Raw genomic sequence first — 18,234 nt, forward strand, 5'->3', positions numbered from 1 at the left:
ATTATTTATATAATTAGTGTTAATAGTTATATAAAAAAATTTTGTTTTTTAAATACCATTTTACAATATGATTGTATTTATTTTTATTATATATTTATTAAATTTTAAAATGACTCATCTTGTAATAGTCAGCATAAATTTAAATCATATCTTTAATTTTCTTAGTACATCAATTTGGTGATTCATTTCTATTACACAATAAAAACATTGGAAAAGGACAAAATTTTTATTAATAGATAAATTATTAGATATAGTTTAAAAAAAATTATCCAAATTACTATTTATTTGTTCATTTTTATAATATAAAAATAAAATTTTTTAAAATTTAATTGGTAATTATTTTAATATTTTTATTTTAACGTCAAATCAAATTAACTTATTATTTTAAAGTGAAATTAAAATCAATTACTGAATGATTTTATATACATACACATTTGTTCTCTAAATATACAATAAATGTTTATTTTAGTTAACATTTTTTTATTATCAAAAAAGTTTATATTTCTTCTATAATAAAACTATTTATTTCTTCTTTTTTTTTAATATTATTATTTTGATATTAAAAAATTATGGTACTATATTTTTATTCTATGAAAAAAATTATAAATTTTTATATTTATATTATTATATTGTATTATTTTAATAGTCTTATTATTGCATCTCAAAATGAAGAACCAATTGGAGGAAATGTATGTTCTTTTGAGGAAGAAGTACTAGTTTCTGAAATAAGTAAAATAAATGAAGTATCAACAATTACTGAATATGAATGGTGTCCTGATTTTACAAAAGGATTTAATTGTCCTGTTATTAGAGAAATTATAAAACCAAAATATGTATCAAAAAGTGTTCCAAAAAAGCAAATTGTTTTACGGTGTTGTAAAGGATATTATCAGGATGAGGATAATACATGTAAACCATTATGTTCACCTTCTTGTAAAAAAGGTGAATGTGTTGATAAAAATACATGTAATTGTGATGCTGGTTATTATGGACCACTTTGTGGTCATACATGTGATAAATTTTTACATGGAAAAAATTGTAAAAAAAAATGTGATTGTAGGAATGATGCTGATGGATGTAATAGTGAAACAGGTGAATGTCTTTGTAGTGAAGGATATACTGGAAAACATTGTGAAGAAGAATGTAATGAAGGATATTATGGTAAAAATTGTAAAAATAAATGTTTATGTAAAAATGGTGGTAAATGTAATAAAAAAACTGGAGAATGTATATGTGAACCTGGATATAAAGGAAAATATTGTAATGAAATGTGTGAAGATGGTACTCATGGTTTAAATTGTAACTTTACCTGCCATTGTGTAAATGGAAAATGTGATAAAAAAAATGGAAGTTGTCATTGTAAACCTGGTTTTAAAGGAATTTTTTGTGATATTCCATGTGAAAAAGGAAAATGGGGAGAATTTTGTATAGAAGATTGCCATTGTTATAATGAAAATACATGTAATTCAGTTACAGGAGAATGTGAATGTTATGGATTTACGGGTGAAAAATGTAAAATACCTTGTTCATTAGATAAATATTCATTAGATTGTTCAAAAAAATGTGAATGTGGTAAAGGTTCAAAATGTGATAGATTTAATGGTACTTGTATTTGTCTTGATGGTTTTTCAGGAGAAAATTGTGATAAAAGAATTTGTCCAGATGATAGATTTGGATATTTTTGTGAACAAAAATGTGTTTGTAATTTTAATAATACTAAATTTTGTTCTCCAATTGATGGAAAATGTCAATGTAAACCTGGTTTTACAGGAACTGCTTGTAATTCAATTTGTCCATTAGGTAAATATGGTGAAGATTGTAAATTTGATTGTTCATGTGCATTAACACCAGGAACAAGTTGTGATCCAGTTACAGGAAAATGTTATTGTGGTAGTGGTTATACATCTGAAGATTGTTCAAAATCTTGTGATGATGGTTTTTTTGGATTTAATTGTCTTTCAAAATGTAATTGTAAAAATGGTGGAAAATGTCATAATCAGTATGGTGTTTGTATGTGTCCAGAAGGTTTTCAATCACCAAGTTGTTCAATGCCATGCCCTGCAAATCATTATGGTATAAATTGTAAAAAATGTGATTGTCCAAATGGATGTAATCCAATTACTGGAGAATGTATCTGTGAACCAGGAAAAAGTAAATTAAATAAATGTAATGATGAATGTCAAGGAGGATGGTATTCAAATAATTGTGAAAAAAAATGTTCATGTTCTGAACATGCAATAGGTTGTGATTTTAAATCAGGAGAATGTTTATGTTCTGATAATTGGTATGGAACACATTGTAATAGTAAATGTCATGAAGATAAATGGGGAAAAAATTGTGAAAATGAGTGTAAATGTGGAAAAAATGGAAGTTGTGATAATGAAACAGGAAAATGTTTATGTAAAATAGGTTTTACTGGAGATAATTGTACAGTATGCAATAAAGGGTTTTATGGAAAAGATTGTAGAGAAACATGTAATTATTGTAAAGATGGTGATTGTGATAATATTAATGGTGTATGTAATACTTGTCCACCAGGAAAAAGTGGTCTTTTTTGTTCAGAAAATTGTCCTTTAAATACTTATGGTGAAGGATGTAAAAATAAATGTTTATGTGGAGAAAATAATTTCTGTGATAGTGTTACAGGTGAATGTCAATGTGCTTCAGGATATTATGGTGAAACATGTCAAAATAAATGTAGTGAAAATTTTTGGGGTGTAAATTGTACACAATCATGTAGAATATGTGAAAATGGTGGTGTATGTTCACATATAGATGGTTCATGTATCTGTAAAGATGGATTCTATGGACCTAAATGTGAAAGACATTGTCCTCAAGGAAAATGGGGTCCACAATGTAAAAATGATTGTCTTTGTGCATCAGATAGAAAATATTGTTTACCAGAAACAGGAGAATGTCAATGTATTAGTGGATTACAGGGAGATAAATGTGATAGATATTGTGAACCAGGTAAATGGGGACCAGATTGTATTTATGATTGTCGTTGTAAAACTTCTACATCAACATGTGATATGACAAATGGTAAATGTTTATGTAAAAGTGGTTTTAAGGGAGAAAAATGTGATGATATTTGTGATGAAGGAACATATGGTATTAATTGTACTAATACTTGTGGAACATGTGGAGATTCTATGATATGTGATCCATCTATTGGTTGTTGTTATGAAGATGACTATCAATGTGGTGTTTCAAAAAGAGAAGCACTTATTGTTGAAAAAGCAAAAAGAGGCAAATTTCTTGGTTTTGGTTTATTAATTTTAGTAGCTGTAACAGGTTTATTGATAATATTGGTAATGTATTATCGCAAAAAATATCACAAAGAAAAAGATCCTTTACCAACAATATTTTATCATTCTGATGTAGAAAAGAATGATGAACCTGATGAAAATTTAAATATGGAATTTCAAAATCCTTTATATTCACATGAAAATTATATTGAAAGAGCTTTAAGTAATAATAGTAGAATAAATACAAAATTACCAGAAGATAATGAAGATAAAAGTAAGATTTTTTTTTAAATAATACATATAAACTTTTTTTATAGATCAATATGAATCAATTGATGAAATGAATGGAAATAGAAGAAGTACTAAAAGTAACAATAGTGGTAATAAAACAAATAATAATTTGTGTATGGAACCTCTTTTAAAAAAATAACCAAAAATATTAATGATCTAAAAACGAATGTAGAAATTTTTTACCTGTAGAATTCTTTTTTATTTTTCCTTGTTTTTTAATATAAGAATAGATAATTTTAAGATTTTGTATAAAGATTATATTTCTATAACTTATTAATATATAATTTTTTATCAATTAAGTATTAACATTTACTTAAAACACATAACAATTTATTCATTTTATCATAAAAAGTTAAGAACAATCACATGTTGCTACTTATAACTATTATTATTATTAACAATTTATTCCATAGAAGTACAAAAAAATTTATAATATATATTATGTTTTTTTTTTAATATGAACTAACTTTTTTATTTTTAGATAGCAATGGATATGAAACTCCAACTATGTCAAATGAAAATATTAAAAAATAAAAAAAAAAAAAAAAGTGTGTTTATAATATGAAAGACATAATTTTTTTTGTTTACGGGATTTTATTAATCATAATACTAACAAATAACTTAATAAAAATGATAATTCTAATAAAATTATTCAATTATTATTTAAATATTTTGGATACCAGATTCTGGTTACTGTAAGTTTCATATAAATTTTGTTTACTGATTTTTATATGAAATATAGTTTAATATTTGGTTCTAATAATTGTAAGATCCAATATATATATTTACCTATTATAATAAGATATTATTCTTATTGTATATAAGAGTAAAAAATATATTTGTTCAATTAAAATTTTATTCTTTTGCTATTCATTTTATCTGCTACTTCACTTATAATACTTAATAATAAATCTTCAGAAGAGGAAATTGATTGTGATTGAATTGTTTCAATATTATCATTAAATAATGAATAATGTTTATTTCTTATAAATTTAGAATTATTCCATTTAATATTTTCATATTTTTTATGTCTTCTTAAATTTGCCTTCCTACTTTTATTAAATTTAAAAGTATTTTTTTCTATTGTATTACTTTGAAATAATGTTTCTCTTTTAACAAAACTTGTACAACATCTAACACAATGTTTTGGTAATGAATATACAGAACAACGACTTCCACATCCACATTCACATAATATTAGATTAAAGTTATTAAAAATTATAATAATTAATATTAATATTAAATGAAATTTAATAAACATTTGTAATAAAATATAAATATCTAAAATTAATAAGGATATTAAAGTTTTTTAATTTATTGTGTAAGTATTAAATATCATAGATATAAATATTATTAATAAGGAAATTAAAACTTATATAACTCTTATCTACAAATATATTTCTGAATACTCTGTAAACGGATACATTGTTATAATAATGATAAACCTCTTTTCTAAAAATTTGACGTAGCTTGTGTTGATAATTTTGAAAATAACAAACATTAATGATAGACATATATTTATTAATCTTATAATATTTTTATCATTAAGTTATTTTAATAATAAAAATATATATTTAGACTTATTAATAATAAAAGATATTAACAAAAAATTTTTTATGACTAATTTAGTATATTCTTTAAAAAAAAGTTATGTTTGTACTAAAAGAAATGATAATGAAAGTATGTGAATGGTGGGTTAAATTATTTTATTTATATTTCGCAAAATGAATCCTTATCAGGACGACCTATACTTGACGTAAGACTATTTAACTTAACAATATTAAATTGAAAAATGATAACTACTATAATAATTATAGTATAATCAGTAATTGTAAAATAATAAAAAAAGAGAAAAAAATTTGTCCAAAGTCCTTATTAGTAGGTGGGTTAATTAAAAAAAAACTTATGCATAATAAAGATAATAAATGAACTGTTATAATATTTATTGAATTTTTATTATTAATATATTGATATATACTATTTTAAGTAACATTATCTCCAGAATGGTAAAATTATTGAGAACAAGTATTCCTTAAAGTAATAATTGTAATCAGTTTTAAAGATAATATAAAATTCATGTAACTCATAAAAAGATTATTTTAATAAATTTGATTAAAACATTATTATGAAATAGTAGTAACAAAGAACAAATTCCATAGGTTGATATTATATATATTTTCTTAAAAAGAAATGCTTTTATATAAATAATTGTTTACAAAATTAATTAATTCTTAATTGGTACTTCTTAAGAACTTTTTTTTTTGATATTATTCATCCAACTCAACAATGAATATGTGATATTTTAATTTATGATTACTACACAGACTATTATCTTTTTATTTATAATCTCTTTAATATTTAAAGAAAAAAAAATGAATAAAATCAAATAACAAATTCTAAATTATGATTTTTTGTGATTGGAAACTGTTTGTATAATCTTCATTATGTATTTCAAAATTAACAAAATATTTTAACTATTAATGTTATTTGAGAGGGAGGTTTGGTTGAATAATTTTAAAATTGATAAATAAAACAGGTATTACATATCTTTGATAACGTCACTTGGTATATTTTAAATTTCTCAATCTTTTTTTTTAAATTTTTATTTAAAAGTAAACAATTGACGTAGTTATTTTTTTTTCTGTTATCTTCAGGTTATACATTAATAAAATTCTTTCATATTATAACTAAAAATCATTTTTTTTTTAAATTTAACTCTTGTTTGTTATCATTTTTGTTAAATTGAAAATTTTACAAAATATAAGTTTTGTTTTCATTTATTTTTATATAATCACTATCAATTTTATCATTACTCTTTTCATCATATAGCGTTAATTTATATATATTGTCTGTATTAATGTTCTCACCCAAATTGGTAACATATTTTTCCGGTATAATTTCTTTAACACTTCCGTTGTCGTCATTAATACTAAAACCTCTACCACCTGCTCTTTTCATATAATTATAATGATATCTTTTTATCCATTCTTTTAATAAAATATTTTCATCATTTTTTTTAATATATGGACCATCAAATCTTCCATCATACAATACAGTATCTTTTTGTATCTTTATATCAGGTAATATTTCATACATAATAATTGTCCCTAAAAAAAAAGTATATATATATATATAATTTCAATGAAAAATTTATCATATAAAAATATACCTTTAACATTTCGAGGAATAGAAACGATAAATGAATTTAATAATAAAATACAAAACAAGTATTTTATAATAATAAAATGCATCTATTCTTTTCTGAAAACATTTTATTAATTTTGATAAAACAATAAAATATATAATATTCTAAGATAAAAATTAAAAAGTTGGCAAGTTTAACAAAAAAAAATATATATATAGTGTTATCGTTTTTGAAATACATATATTTTTCAGTTACAAATAATTTATTTTTAAAGATAAGTTCAATTTTATGGTACAAATTTTCATGGCAGAAATTTAATTTATTTAAAAAAAAACATTATATTCTTAATGTATTATCTTAGATACATTTCCTATTTCGTAACAAATTTTATTCCATTAATGATGTTATTGAAAAGAGTATTGGTAAATGAGATGATTAAAATAATATATATGTTTTTTTTTTTTTACAAATTGGTAAATAATAACCACTTATTTTTAAGTTTATTTTAAGATTGGAAGTTTTTTTTTTTTTCTTCTTCATAATACTAGGTTACATTATTTTAAATTAAAGTTGTATAAAGAAATTGAATGTCCCAGTATTTTGTTATATATCTATTTTTTTTTAAAAATAGCTATGATTAAATAACATGTAATTTTTAGTATGAAAAAACAATGAACATATTTTTAATTTTCAAAAAAACATTTCAATCTTTTGTTGTAATATTTTAATAAAAAATTGCATTTTTAATAAGGAATATCCAAAAACCTTTGTTCGTGATATAAAACAATTATCTATTTTGTATTAATAAAAAGCATAAACATAAAATGATTTAGTATTTGTTACAATCTAAAGATATAATTATATATTTAAAAAAGTACAATTTTTCTCAATACAAATTTTAAATATATTCAACAAAAAAAAATATATAACTTCAATTATTTAAAATAATATTTATTTCAATTCATCATCTCTTGTCAACAAAGTAAAAAATAAATACAATTAAAACATTTATCAATGATATTTGTTTCTATATTTTTTTTTTATCAAATATTATACTTTATTTTAGATATATCTTCTTTATAAAAGGTATATTTATGGTATATGGTAATAAAGATAAATTATAATTTCATGTTGTCTTAAAAAAAAATTTTTTTTGTCCAAAATTATAGTATCTTTTTCACATTTTATATATGGTCAATTGAATTTATTCTTTTCACCTATTATCCCATTCTATAAATCGTTTTTAAAATCCTCCTATTTAATTAACACATAAGATTTTACTATATAATACAAAATTTTAAGAAAAAACTTTTATTTTCTAGCATAACTTTTTTTATTGATAATGAAAAGTTTAACCTTATTATTCTATTTTTTTACTCTTTTCTTCATTTTGGTTTTTGGACAAATTAATAATGTAGAAGATAATTATGTGGTATGTTAATTTTATTTTTGTATTTATAAAATATTTTAAAGATGAAAAGATTTTATGCATGGGATGATCAGGCAAAAAGATCTGTTATAAGAGATTCTGATGAAGATTTAAACTCAATTTTTAAAAGAAAGTAAGGTATTATAATATAAACATTAAGTAATATTATTAAAAGTTATAGATTTTATGCCTGGGCTGGTAAACGTATACCAATAGATTATAGTCATGGAATTAAAAGAAAATTTTATGCCTGGGCAGGTTAAAAATAAATATTATTTCTTAAGAAAATGATTAATAACAAAAATAAATCAATTATACATGACTACTGCTTTAAATTTCCATCATCAATTATTATAAATCTCTTTTTATTGAAATATATTGTCTTTTTTTTTTATTTCATTGGTAGCTTAAAAAATATTCTTTTTTTTTTCACTGTATATTTATATTAAAGAAAACTTTTAGTAAAGTAAATAATTACTGTACTTTTTTTTCACTCTAAAAATGAATGATAATAAAATTCCCATATTTTTAAAAAATTTTGTTGAAGAAGAAATTCAAACACATGAAAAGTTAGATAAAAAATTAAAAGAAACAGCAGAAAAATATGAAAGAAGTTATGAGAAAGTAAAAATATTAAATGAAATCAAATCTAAGTATATAAATTTTTTTTAAATAATTAATATTATTTTTATTATCATTTTAGAAATAATAACATTGATGAAAAAATTTTTTTACTTAAAGAAGCTCTTGAAACAATTAAAATTGAAAACATTAAGAATTACCAAAATCCTTTAGAGGCAGAAAAAGTAATAGAAGAAAACTTAAGAAGAAAACAAACTATCCTGAAGGAAAAATTGTTAAGACTTGATGAGTTAATTAAAATAAGAAAAGAACTTGAAGAAAAATTATGTGATAAAGATAGAAAAAATAAAGATGGAAAAATGGAGATTTTGTATAGTATAAATTTTTAATATAAATCTTGATATTTATTTTAATCTCAATGTTTTTTTTTTAAATTAGAATATTTTATTAATTATTTAAATTTTACACAAAAATTAACTATCATTATATTTTTATAATTTTTTCATTTCTTCTTAAAGTTTAATAAAATTTTTTAAATTTTAATATTGAAATTTAAACATAATAATTTCTTTGCACAGTTCTTTTCATTTTTATATAAATTTAATTAAAACTTTTTGTTAACAAGACTACTTTTTGCTTCATAAATTATTTATATTTATCTAATAGAATTTAAAAAAAATTTTATTTTTATTTTTTTAAAATTTTGTAATAGTTTTTAAAGTGTTAAATACGCTTTAATTTATAAAAAAAAAAAAAGTTTATAAATTTTAAATTTTCTCGAAAAAAAAGGGGTTTTCGATTTTGCAATAGATCTAAAAATCTTAAAACGAAAATATTTTTGAAATTGTTTCCTTTCACGTAAACAAAGTTGGTATTATGTGACTTCACAATCAACTTATCTTTAATAGGCTAAAATATTTTTAATATTAAAAAAAATATTTACGATATTTTATTTATTTAAAAAATGGGTTACATAAAAGAGTATGAAGAATTTGCTAGTTTGGCTCAAAAATTATTTAAAGCTAATCCTGCCAGTTCACGGTAATATTTTTTTATTTTATTTGCAATTGTTGTTAATTTTTTTTAGATATTCAACAAAATATGACTCTAAAAAAGGAAGTCTAACGATAAAAGTTACTGATAATGTCGAGTGTTACATCTACAGGACAAATAAATTAAGTGATCTTAAAAAGACTGAAGAATTAACACAAAGATTAATGAAAATATGTGTTTCCTGAATATTGTTGTTACTAAATTTTTTATCTTCTTATACCAATATACATTATATTCATTTTTAATTTAATAAATATTTATGAAGTTTGTACTAATTTTTTACTTTTTAAGAAAAGTAATAGAATAGCTTTAGGCTTATCATGTTCCTATCTTAATATATGACGTACAAGCACTGTTATCAATACTAAGAAAGGAATGTCAAACAAACTTATTTCCCAATGCATTAAAGTCTCTACATCTTCTTTTTATATTTAGACTCATTTCTGAATCTTTAATATGACATATTTTTAAATTTACTTTATGATTCTGTGAAATCAGATTACTAGTTATATTAATTTTAAAAGAAGTTAATAATTCTCTTATCTTATCAATTATCTTTCTGAAATCCTTTTGTATGAAATGAAGCTTTAAGAATTCAAATTTTTTCAAACAATAATTTTTCTTATCAAAATATATATTATTATTAATGTTGAAAGTTTTATATTTAATTTTGTTGTTTTTTTTAAATTGATTATTTATATTATTCTACATCATAAACCATTTAAATAATTGTAAATTGTGATTAAATAAAAGTCTTTTTTTATCATTATATATTTTATTTTTAAATTATTTTTCTTTATTTTAAAGTGTTTAAAAATGATATCTCTTTTTATTAAAATAAATATTTTGATATATAGAATATTATCTAATAATATTTATTTTAAATATATTTTTTTTAATATCATTGAAAAAGAATATTTTTTCTATGAAGATTCGTACATAATAATTCCTCTTTTTTATATTGTAAAAATTCAATATAGAAAAACTAAAAATCTATTATTTATAAGTTTAACAAAAATCAAAATAACTGATTTCTGAAATATTTGTTTTTACTTACGATAAATATATTTTATATAATTTAAATATAATTTAATTTTTTTAAAAGTTATTATCAATGAAACCTACATAATCATTGCTATCTTTATATATAAAAGAAAAAAAATTTTAAACAAAAATGTTTATTTCTCTAAAAAATTGTAAAAACAATTGATTTCACACTTATCTCAAGAACCAATAGACACAATTTAATGAAAACTAAAGTCATTCAATAAGTCTTTTCAATACCCGAAGAATGCCTTTTGATTTTCGTCAAATTATTTTTCAAAAAAAAGTATTAGCCATTAAAATCATACTTGGTTCAAACTTTAGCCAACAAGTTTTTTTTTCTAACTTTTTTTTTTTGAAAAATGGATTTTTTGACCATTTCTTACCCATGTTTTAAATTTGACTCAAATATCATTTATTCCAAAAAGTAAAATGTATTTTTTGCGTTTTTAGAGTCATATCTATATGAAGATGATGATTTTTTTATTTCAAAAAAGTTTCGTTTTTGTATTTAGCGCAATTTTTTCTTATAAAAAAAGTTTTTTTTTAAGTATTTGCAAAAATAAAAAAAAGTTTATTAGCTAAAATTTCGCCTATATAATATAAGAATTATATATATCATTAAGATATTCACTAATTTCTTGGTCTGTTAATGTTTCATATTTGCGATAGACTTGTAATGCTGTTTTAGCATCTTCTACAGAATCATGTGTATCTTTTTGTACTACTTTATCTAAAAATGTAATATAATTAATGTATTAAAAGTACAATTTCATTACATACCCAAAAATTTAAAAGCAAGTTTTTTCAATGGAAGCATTGGCTTTAATTGAAGACGACACAGTTTTACTGTATCACTATATTGAATTTCATTAACCTAAAACATTCATTTATATAGTAATAAAAATAATCAATTTAATTGGTCATACCCATATATTTAAAACATTAAAATCATTACAAAGTCCATGCCCAATAAAATGATAACTATGCTCCACAAGATAAAGAATTTTCATATATGCTACTTTAAGAGTTGTTAACTGTTTATTGGTTGTTTCTGGATTTAAATCACTTTCAACTATTCCACTAACGCTTGTTTTATAATCATTTACAGTAGAAGATCCAATTTGTATATAATCGTCTATAATTACTTGTTCATTCTCATCAACAACACTTATACGCCCAATTTCGTCTGTTTTTATATTATCAGTCTTATCAACTGATATAAATTCAGCATCCAAAGCAACAATACTATTTTCTTCAAGTTTATCAAATTTTTCTTTACAAATATATTTATTACTAGAAGATAATGCTAAATTTGGAAACGCCCAAAACACTTCTTTTGGGATTTCAATTTTAAATTCAGTCATATTTACATTTTCACGTTTAGCCTTCATATAAAATACAGCTACAGGCACTTTGTAATCTAAGTTACAGGCAAATGCATCAGGCTTGGTTATTGGCCCGGTAGCATGTCCGCTAAATACAATCCAATTAATATTATCTTCAGTTGGTTTATGAAAATCTTTAGCAATTGAAATTGCATGTGTTGAGTTTTTAATAGGATCATTAATTCCATCACCCATTACAAAAACTGCAGACTCTAATGTATAACTTTGATTTATAATTCGAATATTTTGAGGAAGTGATATTTCTTCATAGTTAAGTTCACCTAAAGCTTTCTCAACTATACGTTCTTTTCCACTCGGATGTTTATAACGACAATTTGAATTTATACAATCTTGGCCATGTTTACAATTTATAAAATTCCAATAACTACCTCTTTCAAAAATTGCTTGAATTTTTTTTAAATGAGCAGAAGATATTTGAGGAAATATAATAATTACATCACTATCTTTTGCCATTGGATTTATTAAGTCAATTAATTGCCCAACTTTTGTACCTTCATTCCATACAGAATAATCTAATTTTATTATGCATTGCTTAGGAGTCTCTAATTTTCCAAAAACACGAGTTTTAGTAACTTGAGTCTGTTTAGATATTTCTTCATTAAATATAGAGTCAAGTTCCTATTTTTATTAAAATATATAATTAAATGAGAAAATAATAAAAACAATACCTTTCCTGTTATTTCTAAAACATTTTCAATAAATGCACATATTTGGTCTCGTAAAGTTCCACCCATTAATTGTATTTTTCTATGAGTCTCAAACGATTCAAATGCTCTAGCAAAATTTTTAATTGAAGCAATTCCATTGCCTCTATTTGGTGACATAAGACGAAATTGAAAATTCAATTCACAGGATAAACATGGGTCATTTTTACATATATGTTGTTCAAATAAATTACGTATTAGTATTATGGGATGCATTGCTTGTATTACACAACTAGCATATGGCACAGATTCATCACATATTAATGATACCATTCCGCTTTTATTATATCTTTCGGGATCCATATCCATTGTCAAACGACTATTTCTTGGTAATATAGGTTTCTGATATTGCCACATAATATTTGAATTATTCCCTATGTCAATTTCATCCTGTATCCCCAAAATACTATTTTCATTGTCTTAAATTTAAAATTATTTTTCATAAAAAAAAAGAGACAGTCAAAATTATTTATTTATATATTAATAAACTTTTCAAGTTTATTATTATGTATGTTTAACTACTTCAAGTGTGGTAAATAAATATAAAAAATTAGTTTTTGGCATATGCATATTAATATTGTTAATAAGCTTTAAAGTAACTGCCATAAATAAATTTGCTATTTTAATATAAATGTAATTGTCTTAATTAACACCAACATATTTTTATCAATTATAAGGTTAATATATTTTATTTGATTAAATATTTTTATTTTAAATAAAATTGATTTAGACTTACTTTGTTCAGAACCATTTGTATATATTGGATTAATTGACATTTGTACATTTTCATACGGTATTATGTTCAAATATCTCATTTCTGTATGGCTTCTTGTATTAGGGGCATAACCTACACGATCTCTCATTGATAAATTTGACAATATTCCTTCAGAAATTGGTTGGGGCTCTCTGTAATTAACATTTTTAATCAAAAAACCATTATTAATATTCAATTATTTTATGGTAACGACTAAAGTACAAATATATATCGTGCTTCCGTTATCACTTTATTGGAGGTTTAGTAATTTGGAAGTAACGTGCCGCCTATTTTATGTATGATATACAATAAGCATAAACTAATTTTTAAGATGAAAATTTTAAACAAAATTTGTATTAGATTGTTTATAATTTTTAATTTAACCATTATTGCAATATTAATCTTAACAAAAAGCATTTATCAGGAAAAGGATATATATGTATATATATATATATATATATATATATGATATAGCATATATAGACCTCTTAATTTTTTTTTTTAGTATTTAGATAATTTTTTCCTAATACATTTTTTTTATCTATTATAATGTCTTCAAATACAACAGAACTTTGTAATTTTATATCACCAATGGCACTTCAAAAGTTTCTGATGCTATATGTATTCCCTATACAATTTACTGTTGGTATTATTGGTAATCTTCTTAATCTTATTGTATTACTTTCTCAGTAAGTTTTTATATAAATATTATATTTATTATTTTACTAAATTTTTTTAGTTCTATGAGATCAAAAACAAATAATCTTTTAGCAATAATGGCATTAGCAGATACAGTTTTTCTCATATGTAATATTCATCAATCTTTTGCACTAAGTAGTATTAGAACCTTTTTTACATGGTTTCGTCGTTTTCTTCTTCACTCAAAATTTCATTGGATAGGATTGACTAATATGTGTTCTTTTATCTCTGCATGGTATTTGTTTACTTAGTATATATTAATATTTAACATTTTGATTTTAGGCTAATTGTATTGGTATCATTGGAAAGAGTAACTGCAATATCCTTTCCACTTAAAAGTCGTCATATATGGAATTCAAAAATTTTAACAATAATTGTTTGTAGTGTAATTATTGCGTCTTTTATCTTAACATTACATTGGCATATAACACATACTGTGGAAAAAATTATAATAAATATGACAACAATAAACACAGAAACAGGATTAGAAGAAGTTTCATCAACTAAAACACTACAACAACTTTCACCTAGAGAAGGAATGTTAAATTTTTCTATATGGTCATCAACATTAGAAATGATTTTTTTAGTTATTCTTCCTGTAATTACTGTTCTAACATTAAATATTCTCCTCGTACATGCATTACGTAAACAAAGAACATGTGATTTAAAAAGTCAAAAAAGGGCAACAAAAATTGTTTTAATTATAGCAACAACATTTACATTATGTAATGTACCTTCAGCAGCATTACAGATATGGAAACTTTTTTCACCTAGTATAGAAATGTCACTATTATTTTTTAATTTAGCAACATTAAGTAATAGTTTAGTTATAACTGGAAAAATTTCAAATTTTTATCTTTTTTGTTCATGGAGTGAACATTATAGAAAAAAATTTTGTAAAATTGTTGAAAAAGAACTTCCTAGATTGTTTTGGTTAGCAAGGACAATAAATACAAAAAAACAATCATATATACATAAAATTTCTTCACAAAATACTACATCAGAAAGTAAACAACGCCCTCCTAAGATTAAACAATGTAGTGTTAGAACATTAGATGAAAATGGGGAAATAGTAGAAAGACTAATCAAATAAATAATATCCATATAAAATTACTTATCAATTTAAAAAAAAATTTTTTTTTTCTTTTTAATTTAAATTTACCTGATAGCAGGAGAACAAAATTGAGGGGGCCAATATGATGCCATATTTTCAGGTGCTAATGGTACCAGAGGAATAACATTTAATGGTATATTCGTATTAAATATTGAAATTGGTGGATAATTTTCAACTGGATCTGCAAAATTAGGTTCATAATTATATAAATTACAAACAGGAGATTCACTATTTGTTAATAAATTTATTGTACCAACATTGTCCCCAAATGCTATACACTCATTTGTAGGGCTTATGTCAATACAAGTAATATGGTCACTTTCTTGATCAATAAAAAAATTATTTTGTTCCGTTGGTTTAGATAATGTTGAAAATGCAACTTGTCGATTTTGAGATATATAAATAAAATATTCTTCTGATATAGAAGGCAAAAATCTACAGTAATTAGGAGGGAAAGAACAATTTATAACAGGTAATGGTCTAAGAGTGCGAAGATCAAATACTTTCAAAAACATATCTTGCCTGAATCCTTTGTAATTCCAAGTACATCCACATGTCATTAATTTGTTTCCACTAATATCAAAATCATAAACACAACCTTTATGAGCCATTAAATCTGTTATTACATTTAATGATTGTTTATCTCTAAGTGAAACCTATAATTTATTTTCATTTTTTAAATATAAATAAAAAAATAAATAAAAAACTTACAGCCCCTTTATTATCACATGTAAAAATAAAATCATTATTCTCCTTTATTATTCCACAATCATCTTTTTTTTTATCCCAAACTACTCGAACTTCTTTTTGTTGTTCTAAATCTATTGTACAAAATGATCTTGAAGAAGCTCTTAATAAAACATGATAATTGTTATTCTTACAAATATGACTACATTGAATATCTGTCATATTTGGAGTTTTAATAAAATTATAAGGTGCACCTCCTCTAGAATAGATAGCAAAATTATCTTTAGAAATTGAAAGTACATAATCTTCTACAACTTCAATACTTCTGATCATATCATTGAATACGGGAAATGCTGTATATTTGGTATCTTCTAAAGGAAGAATCGAAGCAACTCTTCCTTTTACAGTTCCATACCATAGTAAACTCTGATAAGGATCAAACTTTATACATGACATTGCTTCCAAATCATGGTTTGTTGAAAACAAACAACCATATTGAACATTACTTTCCGAATCATTCATGTTTTATTTTATTTTAATTAAAATATAATAACTCTAGTCCAAAGAGTAGTTAAAAATTAATATTCAATATTTAATTTCCTTTATTGTATGATGTACAAATTTCCTTTGTATTCAAATTTTATTTTATCTGAGTATATTCAATATGAAAGCTTTCAAATTATTAAAAATTATCAAACGAAACAAAAAAAAAATAAGAAAGAAAATAGATACGACAACAATTTCATTTATAAAAGTACATTTTTAAATATATTGTTGATAATTAAAAAACAATTTTCAAAAAAGTCTTAAAATAAAAAAAAACAAATTGACATTTTGATATTTTAGTATATTTTAAATTATTTCTAACTTCAGTAATATAATCTTAATCCATCGTAGACAGTCGTAAAAATATTAAAAACTGCAATTGTAAACTTCTTTTCTCTCCAAAAAAACTCTTATTTAAAAAATAACAATAAAAAATATATATGGAAATTACGATGAACAAACATTAACATCGTTGGAGAGTAACAAATAAAAAAACAAATTATTTATGAAACACTACTACATTATTATATAAGCTTTATCTGCGCATCACGTTTCCAAATAATTAGTACATAAATAGTTTTCCATATGAGACAAATGTCATTTTTTTGTATTAAAAAGATTTTTTTATATACTATTTATTTAGAAATAATAATTAGATGAAAAATAATAAAATATCAAGAAATTATTAAAAATCTATTTTCTTTTAGTCATGTGTCAAAAAAAAGGGTCTTTTGTTATTTCAAAATAAATTAGTTTTATCTTTCATATATTCTTCCATCTTTGACATATTACATAATGCATTTTTGTGATACCAAAATAATTTGATGTGTATCTAATAAAATATGCGTAGTCTGTAATTAAGAAAAATGTAATTTATTTATCAAAAATGCCACAAGGCATTATAAAGTAGTAATTAATCTATTTCATTGATATTAAAATGCTAAATATTTGTTGTTATAGTTAGCAATAAATAAGAATAATAATGTTAAACAAATAAAGAAAAAATTTCCTTATTTTATTATTATCAATTATATATTATAGTTGGATAAAAGAAAATACGTACATTCGTTGATTCATTAATAATATTAATTATATATATATATATGTATCAATATATTTAAAAATATACACAATATGGGTATGTGAACAATAAATACTATATATCATATGATTTTAGGAGTCGCCTTATATTTATAATATAAAATGATTTGAAGTATATATACACTTATCAATTTCGTAAAGTTTCATATTTAATATTGGCTTTTTTTTTAAAATTTTTATCTTTATGTCTAAAAGCCATATTAAAATTTTAAATAAAACTCTTGAAGCGACATTTCTTGTAGTTCCTTGGAGTTAGCTAGCCGAGAACAAGTATATGTTGCTATATAACAATATTATTGTTTAAATTAACAATAGCTTTACCTTTTCGTAAAGTTGGGTATATTTAAAAACTACATAAAAAAATAGTTTGATTTTTTATAGTATTGTTTATTTCTAATATTTACCATCTAATGAATGTATAGATTTGG

General features: G+C 22.1%; 8 protein-coding genes across 8 annotated transcripts; 5 read left to right on the forward strand and 3 right to left on the reverse strand.

Annotated features, from left to right (window-relative positions):
- Positions 1 to 590: 590 nt before the first annotated feature.
- SRAE_2000084300 (Epidermal growth factor-like domain and EGF-like, laminin domain and EMI domain-containing protein) lies at positions 591 to 4,073 on the forward strand (the record flags this gene model as incomplete). Its single annotated transcript, XM_024651724.1, has 3 exons — positions 591 to 3,522; positions 3,566 to 3,652; positions 4,021 to 4,073. The coding sequence occupies 3 exons, from the start codon at positions 591 to 593 to the stop codon at positions 4,071 to 4,073; spliced, it is 3,072 nt and encodes a 1,023-aa protein (XP_024505373.1).
- A 2,217-nt stretch (positions 4,074 to 6,290) lies between these two features.
- On the reverse strand, positions 6,291 to 6,790 carry SRAE_2000084400 (Hypothetical protein; the record flags this gene model as incomplete). The annotated part of the gene is made up of 2 exons (XM_024651725.1): positions 6,291 to 6,646; positions 6,709 to 6,790. The coding sequence occupies 2 exons, from the start codon at positions 6,788 to 6,790 to the stop codon at positions 6,291 to 6,293; spliced, it is 438 nt and encodes a 145-aa protein (XP_024505374.1).
- A 1,236-nt stretch (positions 6,791 to 8,026) lies between these two features.
- SRAE_2000084500 (Hypothetical protein) lies at positions 8,027 to 8,376 on the forward strand (the record flags this gene model as incomplete). Its single annotated transcript, XM_024651726.1, has 3 exons — positions 8,027 to 8,116; positions 8,158 to 8,246; positions 8,289 to 8,376. The coding sequence occupies 3 exons, from the start codon at positions 8,027 to 8,029 to the stop codon at positions 8,374 to 8,376; spliced, it is 267 nt and encodes an 88-aa protein (XP_024505375.1).
- Positions 8,377 to 8,614: 238 nt separating this feature from the next.
- On the forward strand, positions 8,615 to 9,084 carry SRAE_2000084600 (Hypothetical protein; the record flags this gene model as incomplete). Its single annotated transcript, XM_024651727.1, has 2 exons — positions 8,615 to 8,766; positions 8,817 to 9,084. The coding sequence occupies 2 exons, from the start codon at positions 8,615 to 8,617 to the stop codon at positions 9,082 to 9,084; spliced, it is 420 nt and encodes a 139-aa protein (XP_024505376.1).
- Positions 9,085 to 9,659: 575 nt separating this feature from the next.
- Positions 9,660 to 9,933, forward strand: SRAE_2000084700 (Signal recognition particle 9 kDa protein; the record flags this gene model as incomplete). The annotated part of the gene is made up of 2 exons (XM_024651728.1): positions 9,660 to 9,736; positions 9,783 to 9,933. 2 exons carry the CDS (start codon positions 9,660 to 9,662, stop codon positions 9,931 to 9,933), a joined length of 228 nt encoding a protein of 75 aa, XP_024505377.1.
- Positions 9,934 to 11,385: 1,452 nt separating this feature from the next.
- On the reverse strand, positions 11,386 to 13,768 carry SRAE_2000084800 (Peptidase C19, ubiquitin carboxyl-terminal hydrolase domain and Exonuclease domain and Ribonuclease H-like domain and Exonuclease, RNase T/DNA polymerase III domain-containing protein; the record flags this gene model as incomplete). Its single annotated transcript, XM_024651730.1, has 5 exons — positions 11,386 to 11,525; positions 11,576 to 11,669; positions 11,722 to 12,819; positions 12,870 to 13,324; positions 13,642 to 13,768. The coding sequence occupies 5 exons, from the start codon at positions 13,766 to 13,768 to the stop codon at positions 11,386 to 11,388; spliced, it is 1,914 nt and encodes a 637-aa protein (XP_024505378.1).
- A 440-nt stretch (positions 13,769 to 14,208) lies between these two features.
- On the forward strand, positions 14,209 to 15,451 carry SRAE_2000084900 (G protein-coupled receptor, rhodopsin-like family and GPCR, rhodopsin-like, 7TM domain and 7TM GPCR, serpentine receptor class w (Srw) family-containing protein; the record flags this gene model as incomplete). The annotated part of the gene is made up of 3 exons (XM_024651731.1): positions 14,209 to 14,348; positions 14,399 to 14,593; positions 14,641 to 15,451. 3 exons carry the CDS (start codon positions 14,209 to 14,211, stop codon positions 15,449 to 15,451), a joined length of 1,146 nt encoding a protein of 381 aa, XP_024505379.1.
- A 65-nt stretch (positions 15,452 to 15,516) lies between these two features.
- SRAE_2000085000 (WD40/YVTN repeat-like-containing domain and WD40-repeat-containing domain-containing protein) lies at positions 15,517 to 16,681 on the reverse strand (the record flags this gene model as incomplete). The annotated part of the gene is made up of 2 exons (XM_024651732.1): positions 15,517 to 16,128; positions 16,184 to 16,681. 2 exons carry the CDS (start codon positions 16,679 to 16,681, stop codon positions 15,517 to 15,519), a joined length of 1,110 nt encoding a protein of 369 aa, XP_024505380.1.
- Between the last annotated feature and the right edge of the window lie 1,553 nt (positions 16,682 to 18,234).

This window comes from Strongyloides ratti (genome assembly GCF_001040885.1).
Source record: "Strongyloides ratti genome assembly S_ratti_ED321, chromosome : 2".
Taxonomy (NCBI): Eukaryota; Metazoa; Nematoda; class Chromadorea; order Rhabditida; family Strongyloididae; genus Strongyloides; species Strongyloides ratti.